This window comes from Stenella coeruleoalba (assembly GCF_951394435.1).
Source record: "Stenella coeruleoalba genome assembly, chromosome: 2".
NCBI lineage: Eukaryota > Metazoa > Chordata > Mammalia > Artiodactyla > Delphinidae > Stenella > Stenella coeruleoalba.
In genome coordinates this window covers 39,363,333-39,386,582 of record NC_137147.1, presented here as the reverse complement: position 1 = coordinate 39,386,582, position 23,250 = coordinate 39,363,333, and the positions used below count along the sequence as shown (strand labels likewise).

Genomic DNA, 23,250 nt, shown 5'->3' with positions numbered 1-23,250 from the left:
GGAGCACGGGCTCTAGGCATGCGGGCTTCGATGGTTGAGGCTCACCGGCTCTAGAGCGCAGGCTCAGTAGTTGTGGCGCACGGGCTTAGTTGTTCAGTGGCATGTGGGATCTTCCTAGACCAGGGCTCGAACCCCTGTCCCCTGCATTGGCAAGCGGACTCTTAACCGCTGTGCCACCAGGGAAGCCCTGGGTGTATTTTTAGATCCTTTGCCCTTTTCTCTGAAAAATTATGACTATATTTATTGTATTAGGAAACGATTTAAACTGCTTTCTGGCTGTAATTGCAACTTGATTCAATTAGACCATTACAGTTTTTTTTTAATTGCTACTAGAAACCTAAGAGATTATCCATTAACATTCCTTCATTTAATAGATGAGGAAACTGAGGTCCAGAGAAATTGTGACTCACCAAAGACCATTCAGCACATTACTTAAAACAAACAAATAAATTAGAACCCTTGCGCAACTCGCATGGGAATATAAAATGATGCAGGCACTGCGGAAAGTAATCTAGCAGGCAGTTCCTCAGAAAATTAAACATAGAAGTACCATATGACCTAGCAATTCCATTTCTGCTTGTATATCCCAAAGAATTGAAAGCAGGGGCTCGAACACATTTGTACATCGATGTTCATAGCACTATTCACAACATCTAAAAGGTGGAAGCAACCTAAGTGTCCATCAATAGATGAATGGATAAACAAAATGTGTTAGTCAGCCTTACAAAGGAAGGAAATTCTGATGCACGTTATAACCTGGATGAACCTTGAATGAATTATGCTTAATGAAATAAGCCAAATACAAAGGGACAAATGTATGATTCCACTAACAGGAGGTACCTAGAATAGTCATTCATAGAGACAGAAGCAGAATGGTGGTGCCGAGGGCTGGCGGCGTGGGTGGGTGGAGAGCTAGGGTTTAAGGGACGTAGAATTTCAGCTTGGGAAGATGAAAGAAGTTCTGTAGGTGGATGGTGGTGATGGTTGTACCACAATGTGAATAGACTTAATCCCACTGAACTGTACACTTAAAAATGGTTAAGACGGTAAATACTATGTTCTGTATATTACACCACAGTAAGGAAAAAACCCTGGGATCAGAAATCCAGCTTTTCCTGACTCCCAGTCCAGGGTCCTAAGCTAGCTACACCTGGCCTTTCCCCATTTTTCTTCTACGTCTCATTAATAAGTGTCCTGTACCCTTAGAGCACCACGTGTTAGCACCCAGATTACTCCCTGATGTGATTTCCACTTGTCCTAGAAGCATGAGCCACTGGAGGAAGTTACCAGGGTCCTGTGTACTTAATACCCACAGAGCAAGGATCTGCCACCTCTTTAACTTTCCGTAAAGTAAGATATAACGTTTGTGATAACAATGTCAGTGTTATTTAAAGATTGTGCATTTGAATCTTTCTCTTCTGACCTGAGTTGAGCCTGTGACGGTAGAAGGAGAAACTGATACTTTAGGGAATTAGGATCCCTGTCTAGTTCCATTCGGCAAATACTTGTCAGATGCCTTCCCTTGGCTTGGCCTGCGCTAAGTGCCGGGAAGCAAAGCTGAAAAGACACGGTGTCTTCTGTTGCTCACAGCCTCGTAGGAATGAGGACACGTAAACGGATACTTAGCTGGCTGCCGAGGAGGAATGATCAAAACTCTCTCTGGGGTCAGGGACAGGGAAATGACATAAGGACAAGGCAGAGGAAGCGGCATGTAGGCTGGGTGCTGAGGAACAAATAAGGGTTCAGTAGGGTTGACAAGGGGGAGAAGGGTATTCTAGACAGAGGAAACAACTTGTGCAAAGCCTCGGAGGGGAGAGGCAGCCTGCGTGTTCAACGAACTCCAGTCACCAGTTCCGCCGTGGGTGTGTTAGGTGCAGGGTAGGGGCTGGGAAAGATGAGTTTAGGAAATGGGACCTCTGAGGGGTTGGGGAGACATTCAGAAAGTGGTGTGTTCCTTGCAGTTGGTCACATAGGTCTGGAACTCAGGAGAGAGGTAGGAGGTGACCACTGTAGCATGGTAGTGAGAACAGGGGAGAAGGCATGGCCTGGGGGAGAGGGTGAAGAGTAAAAGGAGGACAAGGCCTGGGGACACCAGTATTGAAAGGGTGACAGTGGAAGAGGAGGTCAGGAAGGAATGACTTCAGGTTGTGTAAACATCTCAATCTGCAGCTCATCTGCTAGTTTTACTTGTGAAATAGGCCAGTGGTTTTACAGTGTGATTTCCCCAGAAACTGATGCTTGCAATAACTTTTGAGTAGTGCTAGCCAGGTTCAGGAGAAAATGGTCCTTGGCCAGAAAACCGAGAGCTTGGGGAAGTATCTATTAGGAGGTAGGTAAGTTGAAATGTTTTTAAGGACCCTGAACAAGCTTTCATTTTGTTGTGTAATTCCAGATCAAGGTAAGGTACACTGCTTTCTTTAAAAATACAGACTTCAGGCCTTTGCCAAGGATTTTGTGACCACCTGTGATTCTGGGAGCTTAGTGACTTCAAGAGTTCCTAATGTTATGAACCTAGAGGGTATCATGCTTAGGGAAATAAGTTAGAGAAAGACAAATATTGTATGATATCACCTATATGTGGAATCTAAAAAATAAAACAAACTAGTGAATATAACAAAAAAGAAACAGACTCAGATATAGAGAACAAACTAGTGGTTACCAGTGGGGAGAGGGAAGGGGGCAAGAAAGGGGTAGAGGATTAAGAGGTATAAACTACTATGTATAAAATAAGCAAGCTACAAGAATATATTATACAACATGGGGAATATAGCCAATATTTTATAATAACTATAAATGGAGTATAATCTATAAAAATTTTGAATCACTATGTTGTATACCTGAAACTGATATAACATTGTAAATCAAGGATATTTCAACTGAAAAAAAAAGTTCCTAATGTTGACTCCACTGGGTAGTGTCTTACATAGTCCCCAAAACTGTGAGGAAGTCGTGCGTACTGTTTTGGATTGTAATCATTTGTCATGGAGCTTGGTGACTATTAGAAACATAAACACAGAATTTCAGAGATGGAGGATCTCTAAAAACACTTTGTCTAGGGCTTCCCTGGTGGCGCAGTGGTTGAGAGTCCGCCTGCCGATGCAGGGGACACGGGTTCGTGTCCCGGTCCAGGAAGATCCCACATGCCGCGGAGCGGCTGGGCCCGTGAGCCATGGCCACTGAGCCTGCGCGTCCGGAGCCTGTGCTCTGCAACGGGAGAGGCCGCAACAGTGAGAGGCCCGCGTACCGGAAACAAAACAAAACAAAAAGCACACTTTGTCTAACTCCCTGGTTGGTAGGTGAAGCTGAGGCTGAGAGGTGAACCAACCTCACACAGTAGAATGGAAGGAGCACACACTGGTCTGAGGATCGCGAGACCTCATTCTACTCCTGCCACTGCCTTCCAGTCTGTACCTCTGTAACGCAATGATGTTAACACCTACAGTACCCACTTCAAATGAGGTAGCACCCATGAAAGCATTTTCAAAGTGGTATGCACAATACAGGAGTAGTTATGAGTATTGTTACGTTATGAGTAGTAATTTTACAGCACGCTGAGAGGTGTCATTATCTTCATCCTCCCTTTGAACAATCCACCAACATCATCAGATTATTAAGCACTTAATTGTACATGAGGCTGTGTTAGCTTTTTATTTTGGAGAGAGTCGTATTTCTGTTTTCCCAGGAGCCTTTTTTTCCAATTAAGCATTTTTTTTCTTATACCTTTTTAAAATTGTAGTTGATTTACAATGTTATGTTAGTTTCAGGTGTACAGCAAAGTGATTCACATATATATATTATATATATATATAATATATATATATTCTTTTTCAGATTCTTTTCCATTATAGGTTATTACAAGATATTGACTATAATTCCTTGTGCTATACAGTAGGTCCTGTTATTTTTCTATTTTTTATTTTTAAAGATGTTGGGGGTAGGAGTTTATTAATTTATTTATTTATTTTTGCTGTGCTGCGTCTTCGTTTCTGTGCGAGGGCTTTCTCTAGTTGTGGCAAGCGGGAGCCACTCTTCATCGCGGTTCTTCATCGCGGTGCGCAGGCCTCTTACTATCATGGCCTCTCTTGTTGCGGAGCACAGGCTCCAGACGCACAGGCTCAGTAGTTGTGGCTCACGGGTCCAGCCGCTCCACGGCATGTGGGATCTTCCCGGACCAGGGCACGAACCCATGTCCCCTGCATTAGCAGGTAGATTCTCAACCACTGCGCCACCAGGGAAGCCCCTATTTTTCTATTTTATATACAGTAGTGTGTATCTGTTAATCCCAAACTCCTAATTTACCTCTCCCCACTCCCCAACCCCCAAGTTGAGTACCTGAGTGCACCCCAAAGAGAGATTTTTAACAAATAAACAGAGAAGGAGCAAGCACCCATTGGTGAGCTCTGCCCATGCTGCTGCCCTCGCCTCTGTGTGCGATCCTTCCCCACCAGAGAGGCAGGAAAGCCAAGATCCCCGAGCCAGCACATCCGTTCTCACCACCGAATCAGCATGGTGGGTCATCTCTCCTTGGCTTCCTGAGATTTCCTGATGATCCTCTCTTTGGAACGTAAGGTCAGCACTGTTCCTGGAACTGGTGTCTGCTGGATAGTTTACTTGCCCTTTTGTTTCTTCCCTTCAGAAGGAAATGCTTTCTGAATGCCTTCTTACCTTTTTAAGGAGAAGGTATTATTATCATTCCTTGTCTGTAGAAGCTGTTTGGATGCCCATTTATATAACACTAGAGAGTCATAGATGTTCAAGACCTGGGGGCTTCGTATGGTATAATAACGTCAGTGCGTCCTCTGAATTCGGGGTGAGGGGTGTTCTTGTCTGTCGTTCAAGGAGAGTGAGGGGTTGAACAGGATGGGCACCAACATCTTACCCAGTGTAACTCCTAACCCAGTATTACTTTCCTTCCCCTCACCCTTCCCATCATCATCTTTACCCCCACCCCCAAGATTGGGTAGCCATACACCCAAAACTCAAAAGTCCTCCCAAATTTCACATGAGCTTGGATAGAGAGCTGAGAACTTGCGTGTGAGAACACTCCCCACGGAGCACAGAGTCGCGGGAGGAGGCGAGGGGGGCACACAGCTTTTAGCCCAGTTTTCTACTTGAAAAAAATTCCCAAGTCATTAACCAGTGATCCTGACAACTGAAAATAACCATAGTATTCACCCCAAAATGTACAGCGGAAGACTTTTTCTTGCTTGCCCTTTTGTCTCTCATGTCTCATCTTCGCTGTGAAGGGGTGTGTGTGTTAACTGCTCACACATGCATGTCCCAAAAGCAAGACCATCCTCCCCTCCCCCCTCAGAGAACAGGTTGTAAAAACTGGCAACACCCACAGAAGGTAGCACAGGAAAGATACATAAAGATACACACTCGTGTGTGAAAAACAGACCTAGACTTTCTAGATTGCTGACCTTAAAGATGATTTTTTAATTGTTATTTTTTTTTTTACTTGGTTTTGGTATAAATACACGTTTTCTGTTGGCCACCATGTTACCGAGTTTCCTAAACTGGCACTGAATTATCCCAAAATGTGAATAATCATGACACAGACGAAAATGTATGGTTTGCTTAGAGGTTCTGCAGTTGCGCTGAGCTTTGGCCTCTTCAGCTCCAGAAAGACTTGAGGGAGTCCTCGTGAGTCCCCAGAGCTTAGGAAGGTGATGCCCTCTGTCTCTGAGGTGAGCATTCCTTTGTGCTAAATCATCTCCGGTGAGAGATCACAAGGCGCCAGTGCTGACTTGGGTGAGGTCAACGCCCTTTTCTCCGGGCTCACACAGGTGGCCAGGTTAAATAAGTGCTGAAAGGAGTTTGGTGCTTTCTCCTGAGTCACCTTTGTCAGTTCGGGAGGCATTGTAAACTTGGCCTCAGAAGGAGATTATAGCATGCTTTCGCTCCTAAGCTTTACAGAAATTAAGCTGTGTGTTTGCATGTGGGCTTATCTGTCATCACGCCTATCAGATTTCATCCTCTGTGCGTTGCCTGCAGGAGTCTCGTCTGCCTCTGTGTACAGAGAAGGAACCACAAGTAATTTGGGATCCTCTTTTAGCCCTGAGTGTGTCTCACATCTGTTACCAGGCAATTGACCAGAGCGGCACTGGGCTTGATCCTCTGCATTTCCTCCTCCCCTCCTGGCAAAGATTGGAATGGTCAAGGCAGCAGCCAAAGGTGGTCAGCCAGGAGGGGGCTGAGGAAGTGGAGGGAAAACTGGGACCAGGGTCATGCAGAGGATCCAGCTCTCCATCGTTAGAGCCAATTTTTGAAATAGCGTTACAGGGAAAATCCAAAAGTAAGTTACTAAAAGGTCCTTTAAAAAGAGGATGGTTAACATGAAGCCTGGCAGCCCCTGCCCTTTGCCGGGACTGGAGTTCCCATATGAGGAAATGGAGCTTCAGGCTTCTTACTGAAACTAACACCTTCAGAAATGGACCAGTTATTCACAGATAGGCCAGGCTAGTGTTGGCAGAAAACAGAAAAATACTGATCTTCCTAGAGGCTTCATTTTTGGCATTCTTTATCATTTTATTAAAGTTACTATTCTCAACTTCCTTCCCCCATTTTAGATTGTTTAGGACCTCTATTCTTAGGAAACTTACATTTTATCTGTGGCCAGCAGCGTGAAGGATTTTTTTTTTAATGAAGTATTAATACCACATGACTCTTTAATCTTCATATCTCAGATAGGAGCATAAAGATATCAGGTTTTGTAAAATGAGCGTGGAAATCTTTTCTATGTAGGGTTTTGCTAACTGATGTCTGCGGGTCAGAAGAGCTTTTTGTTTTAAGTTGGAAAAACTCTAAGGAACACACTTAAAAACTCTAAGTAGTGCACTTTGTTTTCTTTCATTTGTCCCTTCCAGTGATCAAAGAGCATTAACTTTTAGCAGGTGGTGCTTAGGTTTGGTTTGGACACCCAAGATAATGTGTATCCAGGATAAAGAAGGGTGTTGGCCTGGGTTTCATCGGGAGGAAATAAAGACCTTGTGTAGTACGCCTCTGGAGGATCCTTCTTTAGCACTTGCTTCCTTTCAATAGCTGCACTTTGGGGGATCACAGCTATCAGGTGAGCTTCCTTTTCCTTCAACACTTGGGAGTTATTGGAGAGCAGTGAAACCCTCACCATTAGTCAGAGATGCTCGGGTCTGGTTTGCCAGGAATAAAACCTTCTTGGCCAACAACACGGGCATTGGCACAAGGGCCCGACCTTGGGCTTCTGTCTCTGAGACTCATCTCTGATCTTAAACTTTTTTTAACCAGTGTTATCACATGACCTTAGTGAAGCTACTGAGATGGCTTGGGTTTCAGGGGAAGCTATAATGAGTATAAAACACAGGCAAGGCAGAGTGTTAAGAGCATTGATAAGGAATAAGTATATGCCCATGTAAAGGCTGCTGGATTCTAATCAGAGACAGGATGGAAAATATAGCCAACAAACCTGCAACAGATTTTAGCACTATTCCTGCCCCAGTGCAGAAAGAGAAACAGTACAGGGCATTTTTGTACTTGTTTCCATTAGGAGGGAATGAAGTGCACTGTAGACTGTCTCTGGAGATATCTCACAGAATATTCTGATGTGGCTCAAGTAAGACATTGATCCATTGGTGTGTTCAAATATACTTACATACTCACCTGCCCACTCCTTCAGTAACTAGCTCTGGAGATCAGCTTAAACATGTTTTATTTCATTTTTATAAAGCAAGTCCACTTCAGACCCAAGGAAAACATGGCATCTTCAGCTGAGGGAGGTACAGTTGTCTTCAAAATTTTTCTAATTCCAAATAGAGAAGAAAGGATAAGACTGTAGACTGTTGATGTAGGCACAGAGCCTGGAGGACATTGCTCTCCCCTCCCACCTGACGACAGATGGGTCATTCAGGTGGTTCTTTCAGTGTCTCCAATAAGACAGTCCCGCTCCTCCCGGGGAAGCGCCTTCTCTCACTGAATGGCATTGAGTATTAGAAATTTTTGTTTTAATTTTCCTTATGACATCCTTGCATACACTCCTTTAACTTCCACTCCCCATACTTATTTCTCCCATTTAGAACCGTCTCTTCTGGCCAACAGCACTTCCATTATTTGAAACTATCAACAGTGGCATCTGTCTTTTCTTCTCCAATATAAAGACCCCAGTTGTTGGAAATAAAACCAGGTGGTCAGAATGAAGGATTCCTTGGGTTCAAGCCTATTCCTTTTCTCTCCCTTCTCTTAGCACCTGCTCTGGGTGTACATCTCCATCCCTTCTCCCTCCATAGAGTCAGAGAAAGAAGAACAGCTTGTGGGCCAGCAAAGGAAGTACAACATAGGTAAACACACACAGTGCTGTGCATTCTTACCTGGGCATCATCCCAGGATTGCTCCTGACCTGTCACTGCTCTTTCATCCACAATCCAAATGAGAAGATTTGTAAACCTCAAAAGGAGGTTTAGCATAGTGACTGAGGGCAAAGGCTTTTACTGTTAGATAGGCCTGGCTTCAAATCTCAGCTCTACTGCTCCCAAACTGTGTGGCCTGGGGCAGGTTCCAGGTGGGTCTGTTCCTCAGTTTCCCTATTTTTTTTTTAATTTTTATTGGAGTATAGTTGATTTACAGTGTTGTGTTAGTTTTAGGTGTACAGCAAAGTTCATCAGTTATACATATACATATATCCACTCTTTTTTAGATTCTTTTCCCATATAGGTCATTACAGAATACTGAGTAGAGTTCCCTGTGCTATACAGTAGGTCCTTATTTGTTATCTATTTTATATATAATAGTGTGTATATGACAATCCCAATCTCCCAATTTATCCCTCCCTCCCTTTCCCCCCTGGTAGCCAGAAGTTAGTTTTTTACATCTGTGAGTCGATTTCTGTTTTGTAGATAAGTTCATTTCTACCATTTTTTTAGATTCCACATATAAGCAATAGCATATGATCTTTGTCTGGCTTACTTTACTCAGTATGACAATCTCTAGGTCCATCCATGTTGCTACTAATGGCATTCTTTTGTTCTTTTTTATGGCTGAGTAATATTCCATCTCTTTATCCATTCCTCTGTCGATGGGTATTTAGGTTGCTTCCATGAGCTGGCCATTGTGAACAGTGCTTTAACGAACATTAGGGTGCATGTATCTTCTCAAATTATGGTTTTCTCAGGGTAGATGCCCAGTAGTGGAATTGGGTCATATGGTAGCTCTATTTTTAGTTTTTTAAGGAACCTCCCTACTGTTCTCCATAGTGGCTGTATGAATTTACATTCCCACCAACAGTGCAAGAGGGTTCCCTCTTCTCCACACCCTCTCCAGCATTTATTGTTTGTAGATTTTCTGATGGTGGCCATTCTGACTGGTGCGAGGTGATACCTCATTGTAGTTTTGATTTGCATTTCTCTAATAATTAGCAGTGTTGAGTATCGTTCCATGTGCCTCTTGGCTATTTTTATGTCTTCTTTGGAGAAATGTGGCTGGCACTGGTGGTTGCCAGCTGTATGCCCACCACCGCAGCTGGCAGGAAGGGGTATGAGAGGAGAAGGTTGCTGACTAGTCTTCATAACGAGGTCAGACTCTACCTGTGATAGTGGCAAAACACAGAGACACAGGAGGCTGCAACATACACAAGCATGCATTTTATCCACCCCAGGGTGGCCTTCATGGCCGTGAACCATACTCTGTTCTGTGTCCTGTGTTCCTTCTCTGCACTCCCTCCTCAGGACTCTCTGTAGAGTCATAAAATTCCTTCTTCCTGACTAGGAGCATCTCCCTGGAATACTGATGGGGATGTCCTATGGCATGCTTACCAGCACTATCTGCTAACTCTCTGCCCTTTGGTCCGAAGTTGAATGAAAGGAAAAGGTCCTTTTGTTTGCCCAACAGCCAAATCCATCTGTTAAGTAGAAAATACAGTGTTCTCTCTCTCCTGGAAGAAAATCTCATTAGATTAATGGCCCTATTTATATAACTAGTCCTCTTCCTATGAAATCAGATTTTGGAAGGAAATATACTTGTAGTCATTGCCTATGTTTGAATGGGTTTCAGAGTACATTTGGACCCTGTTATCTCTAGACACATTGTTAACATGGGGTGAGTTTGAACTCTATCCTCTGGAACATCTGAAAACTCAAAACCAAAGCCGCCTCAGGTGTAGCAGAGCCCACAAGACATGACAAGGGCTATAGCTGACCTCAGAATTATAGGAAAGTGTTGCACTGCACCCTTCACCCTGCATTCAGCACTTCCCTTCTGTTGTGAAAGCAGATACAACTGCACGTTAAAACCTGCGTATCATCTGTATTCTTACTTTCAATTGTCTTTAGAAATCTTTGCTGTCAGAAAAATTGTTTTTCACTGAGACCATCACTACCACCCCCCTGTTGGAGTCTGGGGCTGTGAAGGTAGAAACAGACCTTGGTCCCTTTTCCTGGCTGCAAAGTATGAGAGAGAGAGAGACAGAGCCAGATAAGCCTCGGGGCCAAGGCTCACCTCAGATGTTCATCTCTCAGAGGCTTTTCAGTCCATGCCCCTGCCTTTAGGTCGGACAGGATGGCCCTCCAAGTGGTTTAACAAGATGCTTGCTGAAACTCACTAGCTTTGGCTGAAGGCTTGCTCTTGTGCCAGGTATTTCACACTGATTATCTCATTTACTCATTATCATATTAGGATATACAGAAAAGTCTCCATTTTATAGTTGAGGAATCTGAGGTCCAGGGAAGTTAATACATTTGTCCAAAGTCACACAGCTCATCAATGGGAGAACTGGCATCCAGACACAGCAGTGAAGCTGCAGGGCCTCACCAGTTCCCCTCTGGGCCCTATCAGAGGAGCTCTTATATCTTTTATGATCCGTCCCTGGCTGGCAGGAGGCTTGGCAGGACATTCCTGTACAGACCTGGCCTGCATTGCTTATGTTTCTTCAGGAAGGTGCCTGGATGACTGCTTTCCCCTGTGGTCATGCCTTCTCTGCGGCCTTGAAGGAACTGTTGTTTCTCATTCTCTGGGCAGGTGTGCTTCTGATTCCTTCTGGATCCTCTAGAGAAATTCCACTTTCACGAGGGCCACAGGAGGAAGGGGAATATGAAACGAGTCCACACATTCTTGCCCCTGCTCTCCAGTTAGCTGGAGACTTACATTCGGGGTGGAATCAGATTTTCCACCCTGGCCTCCTCCCTCTTTGCGGCTTATAACGTGCTTTCATTGACCCTAGCAGCCATTCTGCTTCCTTTAGTAAATGTGTCCAGAATCTTCCATGGAGTCACTTTATTTTCCTCTTTGGCTGACTTCCCCATTGGGACCACAGTCGGGGAGAAGGTCAGTTGAGGTGAGGCAAGCTTTCAGTATGACCTTAGACACAGCTGAGTGATGGCTGTAAACGCCACGGTTGTTAACTTGTTTGGCATTCGGGTCCCAGTAGGGGCATAAGCAAACAGAGGAAGTTTTCTGCAACGGGATCGTGCCGTCACCATCACAGCAGCAGGAACACCGTGTTTAAGGTGAGTCCTGGGCCTGGCCTAGGGCAGTGAACCCCTCCTGTCCCCAACCCCATACCCCTCCACCGACATGTACTGTGAAAGATTCCAGGCCTGGGACCGATGTTCAGTGTTCCCTGAACTTCCCACCTCTGCATCTTTGTAGGAGGGAGGGGTTAGTCACAGAGGAGCTATAACCCTCCCCGCCCAGCCTTCCACGCCCTCAGCACCACCCATCACCCCTCCTCCTGCCCGGAATGGTCCCTGTGCTGGTTTCTGTTCCGTGGTCTTCATCCTGCTCTGGCTTTCTCATGAGCTCCTGCTGCCACCCCGGCCTTCTTTCCACCCTATGCCAGGGCTCGGAGCCAGGGCTCAGGCATGCGGGGAGCCAGCCAGGTATGAGGCCGAGGGGAGTGGTGGGAACAGGGGGTCACCCGCCCCAGCTAATGAGGCAGCCACTGCTCAACTCCAGGTCATTTTCACCAAGAAGAAGTGCAGGTCCAATGTTCCAGAATATTCCATCTTCCAAGGGAATTTGGAAAACTTGACTTTCATGTGTGTGATGTGACATTTGCTACTTTTTAAATGTTTGACAAGTAGTTAAAATTATTTTAGAAACACTCTATGTGGGCCAAATAAAATGTCTGTGGCCTGGAGCTGCTCTCAGTTCTATTCTCTCTCCCTCCACCTCTGCCCTCCCAGCATCAGCTCTTTCTCACCAAACGGTGATGGCCCTAGGTGTCAGACCTCTCACCCTGGCCTGCACCCCAGGCTTACAGGGCTAGTCAGCTCCTGGGGGATGTTTGCGCATCTCAGATGCAAAGCTGAGCTCACCAACCTCCCAGATCTGCAAGACCTTGAGAAATGGTAGATGTTTTTGTTTTCATCCCTTTGACCAAAGTTACTACCGCTACTACTACTATACTTCTGTTAACACTAATACTCCCAACAATAATCAGTCTCTCTTTTGTTATCCTCTTCTGTCCCTCAACAGCCGGAGAGGACCCTGGGACCTGGCTGTCCTCCTGCCCCTTCCCCCCAGCTCCAGGCAGTGTGGAATGTGCTCATTTTTCTTCCACAAGCTCCCCAGGACCTGCGCCCCTCTTTTCCTTTCCACTAACCAGAAAATCTAGTTTCCAGACTTGTCGTGTCTTCTCGGCTGTCGTCTCAGCCTCCTAACTAGTCAGCCCCCTACCCACAAATCTCTTACCCCTCCATGAGGGATTTTTCCATCCCATCGTGGCTAGAGTCATCCCTCAGTCACAGGGCAGCTCTCGTCATTCACCTCTTCGTACGCTTTCGTCGGGTTCTACTGGCTGCCCCACGGTTCCTCGGCCGTCCTTTCACAGCAGCCCTACCACCCTATAGGCTCCCTCACCAACGTGGCCGGTGGTTGCCTACCGCTGTGCCAACTGCGTTCTCAGGCGTGACTGCCCTCTTCCTTCCTGGCTCTGTTAATTCTATGTATCTGCCTCATGTCAGCAACTGTCATCTCTTCTGGGAGGCCATCGCCTGCCCTCTCACCACCAGCCCCCAATGCGATTTTCCCAGTCTCTCTCCGAAGCTCCCGCTGCACTTGGCAGTGTCTCTCTTCCTTTCGTCCAGCTGCGTTACAGATAAAGTGTGCTTGCCTCGGCCCCTTCTCTTGATCAGCTCCTTCTTGGGGGGAGACACTGTCCTTGTCATCCATGTACCCACCCCCTATGAGGCCTAGTGCACTGCCTTGCATAGACACCTACAAACCTTTGTAAATTGAATTTTTTCATGTGGAGAATGAATATCTTGAGCCCTTTAGATACAGCCAGAGTTAATACTGCTGGGCTTCCCTGGTGGCGCAGTGGTTGAGAGTCCGCCTGCCGATGCAGGGGACGCGGGTTCGTGCCCCAGTCCGGGAAGATCCCACATGTCGCGGAGCGGCTGGGCCCGTGAGCCATGGCCGCTGAGCCTGCGCGTCCGGAGCCTGTGCTCCGCAACAGGAGAGGCCACAACGGTAAGAGGCCCACGTACCGCAAAAAAAAACAAAAACAAAACTGCTTGGTTATTTGAAAGGATTTATCAGAATTCTAAGCATAAGCTAGTGAAAGGGCTATTCTGCCTGACTCCATTCCCAGGGATGAAGTTTATAGAGGAGAGCAGCCACGATTTGGTCTCCTGTTCCTTGGGCAGTGCTTTTCCACGGTGCCCCTTGGGAGGCTGGCTTGCGTGCCGGGGCAGGGAAAAATGGGCAAAGTTGTTCAGACACCAGGGCTTCTGCCACCCTGGCATCAAGAGCCCCACACTGTTCCTCTTGCCCAGAAGAACAAGTTGTACTCACACATTCACAAGGTGTCCTCTGCTCGCACCGTTGGCAGGCCTGGGAGTTTCCCACAAGCCATCTGGGTCTGTTCTGCTGTCCTTGTAGCTTGAGTTTTTTGCAGCATTGTTTGTTTTTTGTTAATTAGCTCTTAGAATAGACATGGCTATTCCATCAGGGATTGTATCCCATTGACTTTCCTAAGGAGAGAATCTACTCATTTCTTTTGTATATTTATTTTCCCCTGCCTTTCTGAGTTGCACAGACTTATCTGGGGAGAGCCCACACAGCATGAGCTCCTAGCTCTTTCAGAACGGAGTTGTTGATGAGCTATATTTCCTAAGTCTACGCTGATCACCGTGCGTGCCCAGAGTGCTAACTGCTGTGGAGCTCTGAAAGCTGCTTTTACTGTTGAGCTCCACGTCCAAATTCAGCACCACCAGGCCTTTCATTCCTTGTCTCTAGGAGAGAGGAGAAACCATTAAACCCCATCCGTGTCTTCAGTTTTTACTAGCTCCCCTTGGAAGCGTTTTTAGCACTTTATGAGGTCTGTCCTGTCAGATTTGCTTGGGGACTTCGGCAGCCTCCTCCCTCCACCTGATCCCGTTCACCTGAAGCAATCCACGAGGTTTTGCAGCTTTGGACACCTGACATGGCAGGGCTGCTCACCTCCCAACCCTACCCTTTCTTGTGTGCACCTTCAAGATTTTTTCCAAAATACTGTGTAAATTCCACTCCAAAGCCATTTCTATGAACACACCATTACTCTTGTGTTCATAAATCAGACTTGGAAAGGGGTGCTTGGGGACTGTTATAAATTCATTTAAAGATAACTTGATTGAAAGTGTTTAAAAAGTTGTTATCCAAGGCAATTTTCTTTTGATAATGGGAAATTAGCTTATGTGTCTTTAAAATTGAAAATGACATTCTGGCCATGAAAAGGGAATTATCCTATACGGGTCTTTGGTCAGGATACGATCAGAATGCCTTTATTGACCACTCTGGGAAAGGAGGGTTAGCGCAAAACATCTTGATAGGAGCTCAGCTGCGAGGAAGTGCCCAATTGATATAAATACAGAGGATTTATATACACACATTCCTTGAATGTATGGCAGTGCTTTTAAATTTTGGACTATGTGGCAAGAGTCCCAGTCATGAGACATTTCAAAATGGAGGGGCAGGAGAGAAGGGAGCATCTCAAAGGAAAAAACTTTTCACTCAAAACTGTGATATCTTTGTTGCATAATAAAAGCGGCCAACTTTGTTTTTCCTGGAGCCCGAACACAGAACTTTTAAGTTTTTCACCCTTGCGGCTTCTTCACACAGCTCTTCAGAAAAATGACTCTCATTCTTCTCTCTGTGGTCTTGTCAGAGAGTGGGAATCCTGGCCGGCTGGTTGGGTCTCTCAGAAGAATGGCACAGCTGTTCTGAAAAGTAGCCCCATTCATAAGATGCCGGCTGTCCACAACTGCAGTGCTAGAGAAAAGCACACTATTTTATAAAGCGTTTCTTTTCTTTAAAGAGGAAGAAAAATATACATGGTATTTACAGGAAAGAAAACCGGGCCCCTCGGTTTTATTTTCGGTGCCACGTCTGAAATGGAAGTGGGGAAGGCCATAAATACACATGAGCAATTTGCGCGTCATGTGTAAAGGAAAATTGCGCCTTTACGGGATGATTCATGGTGGCTGTGCCGCTGGGAAAATTCAGCCGGTTAAGCCAGATCAGCCGGAAAGCCTCCCATCGGCTCTTCTGCCAGAGCGAATGCCTACCGTCTTGTGACATACTTATTGTCTAGGATTGAATGATCGACTCTCTTTCTCTCCCTCTCAGTTCATGACCAAGAACCCCACTATGCGCTTGGGCAGCCCGAGTCTGGGTGGCGAGCATGCCATCTTGCGACATCCTTTCTTTAAGGAAATCGACTGGACCCAGCTGAACCATCGCCAAGTAGAACCGCCTTTCAGACCCAGAATTGTAAGTTGTCCGAGACCACCTTAGTAGACCTTCTTCTTTCTTAAAACGTCTCAGTGTTTCACTGAGCAGCCCGGTGGTCCCCTGGGGAATGATCAGACCGGAAGCTCAGCCTGTCGCTCTGCAAGGTACTTCACCCAGGAGAAGGCTGGGCTCCTTGCCCCTGAGGCAACATCTCTGTGTGTGTGTGTGTGTGTGCCAGGGTTACTTCTCCAAAAGTTTTTACCTCTTGCTTGCCCTGGCCCCATCCTCTCTTAATTTAAAATTTCCTGGGGTCTAAGAGGCCTTGAAGCTTTCCAGGTTTCCCCAACATTGTTCCTAGCTGCTTTCCTTACGCTCCTTAGTCAGGGTGCCTTTCCCAAGCCCCCAAGAAAGTAGAGAGGCCATGGAATGCTCCTCAAAGCCCTAAGCCTGGCTCCCTGGCTTGGAGAGCTCAGGTCTGTAACAGCTACTGCAGCACAGGGCTCAGGGCAGAACAGGCCGAGTCCTCTTTGACTAGGAAATACTGGGAGCACCTCACTAGGAAGTGAGGCAGCTGAGTGGGGTGGCGTTCCTGAGGGTGGTCCAGCTCTCGGTCTGAGAGCTAAGCTCCTTCTCATGGGTGGGTCAAGAGAACCACAACGGGAAGGCAGAGAAGCTGGGCTGGCAGTACTTCAAGAGTTAGGGGGACGAGGGGTGCTCAAAGGCAGAGAGAAAACTATCATTGACTCAAGGAAGAGAAGTAGGAGGTCTCACAATGGTAAAAATGATTTCTCCAGCGTTAGTTTATGAAGATGTAAAATACACATTTCCAAGCGTCATTAGCTTCATCTGTAACAGCCTGCTAGGTTGTGACACAGAGACAAAGCCACTTCCTTTAATGGACATCCCCCTGCCAGCCCCTCTGGGAGGAGGGAAAGCTTTGCCAGCAGGGCAGAATGAATCTGACTATTGAGTAAAGTGAGAGGCATTTGTTCCCTAAACTCAGCATTTCCAAGAAGTCTTTCAAGAAAATCTCTTCAAGCATCTAGACCTTTGTAAGACAGGAGGTGGGGCAAGCGTGACTTTGCTCTACCTCTGTTGGTTTATGTGCCTCTCCATTAGGCCTGCTGAGAAGTGGTACCTCAGTGAAATGGGGAGGGTGAACCAGCTGGCTGGGTCAGGTGAGCACATTAATTTTTCAGTTTCCCAACCTAAGGCTGGCCTGCTCAGCAAGATTTTTGTGGGGTTAGTGACTTGACGGTTACCAAATGCCCTAGTAATACACAATGCAGCAGAAGTAGTATAAAGCACTGTTTAACCGATCGTCATAACTGTGAATAACACTACCGAGAGAGCTGCAGGGCAGGCCTCCGAACTCATTGAAATGGGCTAAGTCCCGTGGAAGATGACTAAACCTCAAGTGCATAGAATCTGAAATTTCCCTTGTTTCCTTTTTGACAGAAATCCCGAGAAGACGTCAGTAATTTTGACCCCGACTTCATAAAGGAAGAACCAGCTTTAACTCCAATTGATGAGGGACATCTTCCTATGATTAACCAGGATGAGTTTAGAAACTTTTCCTTTGTCTCTCCAGAATTGCATCCATAGCCGTATGGGGAATGGGAGAGATGGCATGAGAATCAAAAGGGGATAGAGATTTTCCAGGAATTTCCTTTGTGGGGACCTCCTCAGCATCAGCCTTAGAACAAGAACCTTACCTTCAGGGAGCAGGTGGAGAACTCTGTGAAGGACGGAACGTCAAGAGATCAACTACAGTATTTCAAGTCCTGAGGGAGCCACGGTCCTGGAAACAGTTGATACTGAAATGAGATTTCATGAAGAAATACACTGCTCAGCCTCTGAGTTTCCATAGCTACTTGGGGTTCGGGAGATTAACAGGAGCCAAAAGGAGAAAAGGTGTGAAGAATAAATCAGATCCTAGAACTTCTGAGCCAATCAATCAGGCGTTTTACTTCAAGGGACAAACCTAGACTTTGTATGGAGTGCCGGGCTCTTCTGTAAGCCACTGAGCCCCGAATACTGGCAGACTTCTGCAAGAAGTCTGTAAATGCTAAGGAAGAACTTGAAGAGAAGGAAAGGGATGGCTTCCAAATAGAACAATTTACTCTGAACAAAAAAGTGTGTCCATAAAGCTCATAACTTAAAGCCCCCTCCTGACAACAGATGGGCACCAAGGCAACGGCCACAGCTTATTCTTTTATCCTTACTTTCATTTAATAGATATTTATTGAGTGCCCAGTGAGACGGGGCCGCAATACCCAGCAGTGTAAACAACAGACTTGCTTTCACCAAGCTTTCATCCTTAAGTTACGTGAATGGCATTTGCGTTCTGTGAAAGGCCTCTCCACGTTGCCTACGTCATACTTTGCACATAACGTTTTTCACAGAAGGCAGCTCAATGCCCCAACAGCAACTATCCACATAATCGGCAGGTTAATCAGCAGGTGAGCTCAGGTGCTCGCTGACCTGTGGAATCTCATCATGGGAGCAATGTGCCAATATTGCTCTGGACTCATCACTGAAGAATCGCACTCCACTCGCATCCATGACCAGACTTATGGCTTATACCTTAGCAATTTATTTAAATTATATTTTAAGAGACAAAGATGTTTGTTTGGTATGCATTTTAATAATTAGAAATGGCTCTTGTAAGCAGGACATGTATCAAAGAAGGACCTTATAATATGTACCCATGTATGCAGTTGGAGAATTTTATCTGGCTGAAATAAATGCATTTTGTAACAAAAGGGATTTTTCTTGTCCAGAAGGATTTGTCCCATCCCCACTAGGAGAGGAGATATGTAATTAAAATAAGCTTTGAGCAGAATGGCTAGAACTCTTGACTCAAAGCAATGTCCTGAGAGCAAAGGTTGGCATCACATTGTGTAAGGCACTTAAATGAACGTGGCCTGTCTCTTCCTAACCACAACTTTCATTCTGAGTCAGGGTAATGACTGCTAAGTATCACTGCCACAGAGTAACCCTCAAACTCCTAGTAGCTAGACATAGTAATTGCTTATTTCTCATCCAGTGAGAGCAAGTTCAACGGCCCTCTTCCAACTCATAACTGTGCCCTCTGATAACGCAGCTTCCAAGATTGCCATAGCAAGGGAAGGGAGAGATGGAGGCGGTGCTTACTATTTAACTACATCTCCTAGAAGGGACACACATCACCTCTGCTCACACCAGATTGGCCAGAACACGGCCTCCCTCTAACTACAAGCAGGACTGGGAATTATAGAGCAGCCAAGGGGTATCTGGGCAGAAGTGACGGTCTCTGTTGGGGATTCTTTGTTGCATCCCAACGTGAAAAATGACTCTCGAATGAAGAGAGTAGCTAGGAGCCGCCCTTTATGTTTAGCTCTTAGCAGTGCATAGATACTCTCCCCCACGCAGTTTTACTAGATCTTCCCAGTATCCCTGTGAGGCGAGCAGCTCATTCTACCACTATTTCCGGTGTGAATACCATGGTACATCTTACACACGAGAACAAGAGAGGCTCTGAGAAGCTGAGTTAGTTGATTACCCAAAGGTTTCAGACTTGGTAAAGAGTGGATCCAGTCTAGAGTCTAAATCTTTGATGTTCTGATCCAACAGACTTCTGGAAAGGGAGGCTCATTCTGACTTGAGGACTTTTTTTGGCCTTTGTAGCGACTTCGCAGCTCTGAAGAGCAGTGGGGCTGATGAGCTACTGGATATGGTTTACTCCACAGTGTAAAGAACCACAAAGAATAAAGCAGGCCCCCTGAGTTCATTTACAAAATCCATTATCACAGGCCTGCAGAGGACCCAAATATCTTCCAGACTCAGCAGCTTCCCTCGTCACAATCTATTCTCAAGCCTGCTACCTGGGTCCCCCAGTTCAGGTTCAGTCCATTCTTCTAAGATCACTCCAGACCTATCAGACAGATTATCCAACAGCCAAAGCCTGCAATGATGGGATTTCCAGCGCTTCATCCCCATCGCTCTTTTATATGTGAGGAGAGAGAGGAGGTACGTGATATTGACCTAAAGCTCAGTCTCCGACTCCAGGGTTAGAGCTCTGTTTCACATCTTTCATCAGTTCTCCTAAACCTCGCATCCCTTCTGAGAATCACAAGGTCACAGGCCCACACTTCCTGAGGTGGGCTGGCCACAGGCCATTTAATCAGCAGGTGCTGAGTCTGCTGGGGCTGCCCCGTTCCCTGAGCTCAGCAGGTACCACGGAGGTCAAAACGAGGTCACACTGACACGTCCCTCCCTCAAGACCATCTCGCCTCTTGCAACAGGAATCTTGAGAAATGCTCAGGCCTTATCACCCTACTCCCTCTTCCCGACACCCATTTGTCCCTACTCTCCCAAACTATTCCACGCCAACCTAAGTTAGACATGCAGCCTTGAGTATTTGAGAGAATAAACCGTAAAGCATTTGCTCTGACGTGTTGATTATCCTTTGACTGCAGAAGGGGTTTTCACTTACTAATGGCTAACATTCATTGCACATTTACTATGTATGAAGCCCTGATGCAAACACTTTCAATGTATTTACTCATTCAGTGCCCCAAGGGGTGGGTACTCTCATCTTCATTGTACAACTGGGGAAACTGAGGTATTAAGAGAGATTAAGTAACCTGCTGAAAGTCACACAAGTAAAGCAGTAGGGTCAGGATTGGGACAAGGCGCCTGAGTCCCTAGTTTTAGCCCAATTTGTTGAAATTCCTCTATTAAGGCCAATTTTATTTTTCCCACTTTTGTAAGGTATTGAGAACAATAAAAAGGGTGTAGGGCTTCCCTGGTGGCGCAGTGGTTGAGAGTCCGCCTGCCGATGCAGGGGACACGGGTTCGTGCCCCGGTCCGGGAGGATCCCACATGCCGCGGAGCGGCTGGGCCCGTGAGCCATGGCCGCGGAGCCTGCGCGTCCGGAGCCTGTGCTCCGCAACGGGAGAGACCACAACAGTGAGAGGCCCGCGCACCACAAAAAAAAAAAAAAAAAAAAAAGGGTGTAAACTGGATTTAGCAGAAAGCACTAGATAAGCTGCCTGCTGGGCAGGATGGTATTACTCAGCCGGTCTGCAGAACCATTTACCAGCAGTGAAACCGTGTGATTTGCATGTCAAGGGCCTGGAGCTGCTCATGCACCCCCTTAAAGGAACTGGGGCAGGTCAGAATGACGTAATCAGGACTTGGGCCGCCCCAAGGAAGAGGAAACAGTCTGGTAGTCTGGGTCATAAACCCCGACTGGATGCTGTAAACCCTGTCTGAACCCCTGCAGTAACCTCTGAGCCTTGAGGGTAAGGGTGCAGGGTGAGGGGTTCCGTTCGCTTCCTCTCCCCTCCCGGAGGAGCTTCTTTGTGTTTTGGTAACCCACCCTTGTGATCCACCCTGCTGGTAGTACAGCATCATCAGGAAAGAGGCATATAGCCCAAGTCCTACCCGGGCAGCTGCATGTTTCCAGCTACAGAGCTGATGTAACTTGGCAGTAAAGAAAAGAGTGAAATAAAAATGCCCCGTTTATCATTTGTTGATCTTAATTAGGTTCACATTGCCATAAACATATTCCAGCCACAGATCTGGCCTTGACCACACCACAGGCCAACGTCATAAAGCTTTAGGTCCTCTTTATTCCCGGATTTGGTCATCCTCATGGCTTAATCTGGCTGTGTTGACTTAAAATGACTAGGCAGCCCACTGTGATTGCCCCTGGCTCAGTGTCCTACAACTTCTCATTTTATGTCACCTGGGGATAAGACTCAGATACAGCTGGAGACATTTGCAGTGGAAATGAGCCCTGTGGTCATAGTTGCTCTGAACTGAGGTGTGGGTTGGACAGAACGGGTCCAAGTGCGGCTATAAATGAGGATTTGTCGTCTCCCTTCCTTCCTGTGTTGAATTAGAACCAAAGCTGAATGCCACCGTTGGCTTCTTCCTGTCCCAGCTGCCCCTCTCCCCATCACCTCCACTCCCTTGTCAGTGCTTTCTCTCCTCCCCCTCCCCTTCCACACTCTTTATTCCCTGGTGTAATAAGTCAGTTCTGTACTCTCTCTCTCCCTCTCTCATTTGATTTTTACAGCCCAGCCGGTCATACAGCCAGTTTTCCAACCACCAAGATGACATAAAATCCTGATTTGCCTACGTTATAGGCTCTTTTAGAGCCCGGAAATGGCAGCCGTCCTTCCCTTGTGTTTCTGCATCTCCAGCATCACCCCCACCGCACCCCAACCCCGTGTCAGCTACTGCCCTGGCATAGACAGCCTCTGAGTGCAGCCCTGCCTGTGCCGCCCATGGTTCTTGGAGGTAAGCCGTCACAGGAGTGAGCTGGGCAGAGCGTAGGTCTGTGTGTTAACTCTGCCTCTTAACATGTGTGCTTGGAGAAAGGGGGTCAGTTCCCCAGCCTCCCATTTTCTGGCCCACACGCTGCACTCTGGCCTGCTCGGTCCAATCCGCAAATCAGTTCAGAAGAACCTGTGACCACAGGGCTCATCTGTGAAGTGGGAGTGAGAATGACATCTGCCTGGCCCATCCTATTACTGCAGGGCTTAGATGTGATACTCTACGTGAAACCCATACTACAGGGTGGGACATAGAAAATGCTCAGTCAGTGGTAACAATGATTACTGTGAGCTATTCCAGAGGACCAAGGGAAGGTTGCATGTGACGCCCCCCAGAAAATGGGCAGAGTGGGACCCCCATGTCCTCCATCCTGCCCATCTCACCTATGGGGATGCCTGCCAGCTCCATGTTGGAGGGCTTTGTACTTTGCTAACTAGTTGGCCGCTGAGATTTCTCAGGAGACTCTTTTAAAAACTTCTCCTAGGATGTTTTGAGTCCATGCTGCCCTGATTGACATGCAGAGTCAGCATTAAGCTTGAAACTGTGCTGCTCACCCTAAAAAAAGAGACTAAGAAGTACCCATGGTTTTCCCCTAAAATGGCTCTTCTCTCAAGCCTTTCAGGAATTCTTTCGTTCTGCTGGATTTAATCTGAAGGTACATTCAACTGACTTCTGACCAAATAACACAAGAACCACGCCTCAACACCAATACCTGCCGGTACCCTCTGGACCCTCAGCACGCCTGTGGACCAGTTCGGAAAAGAGAACACGTGTGCTCAAGATGTCCACTGCATCCTAGCATGCCTAAGGATTGGAAGCCAACCGTAGCGTACAGAGCCTGTTCTTCCTGGATTAAGATACCTATGAAGGTTTCTGGTAAAACCAGAGAGCGCGTAGTCCTATGTGTTCTCACTAGAACCTGGGCCGTAGCACCCCTGTCCTCATGTAACACTCAAAGACCACCCAGAGCTGCTTTTCTCATGCCACCAAGGCAGTTCTTACCTCACAGAGGTTTCATTCTTCTAAGGGCTCGGGCCACAGCTGGGAGAATTTGGGCTAGACAAAGTGAAGATTGTGCAGGCACTGAGTACAGTCCAACATTCAAGTGGTTGTAAAGGTTGAAAGAGGAATCTTCTTTGGAAACATTTCAAATTAGAAACCAGGGTTAGTCTAGTAGTCACAGTTGATCTGACAGTGTCAGGAATTACCAGGATGATCTCTGAAGTTCTAACAGGCTTGTGCTCT

General features: G+C 46.6%; 1 protein-coding gene across 2 annotated transcripts in view; it reads left to right on the top strand.

The window, feature by feature from the left end:
• Positions 1-18,440, top strand: part of PRKCH (protein kinase C eta) — a 221,954-nt gene extending 203,514 nt beyond the window's left edge. Inside the window, exons 13-14 of one of the 2 annotated variants that reach the window (XM_079914274.1) lie at positions 15,574-15,717; positions 17,137-18,440. In XM_079914274.1, the coding sequence (XP_079770400.1) occupies positions 15,574-15,717; positions 17,137-17,283 (291 nt within the window). In that variant the 3' untranslated portion in view covers positions 17,284-18,440. Of the gene's footprint in view, positions 1-15,573; positions 15,718-17,136 lie in introns of those variants that run through there. The other variant, XR_013827258.1, reaches the window with a different exon arrangement.
• The last annotated feature ends 4,810 nt before the right edge of the window (positions 18,441-23,250 follow it).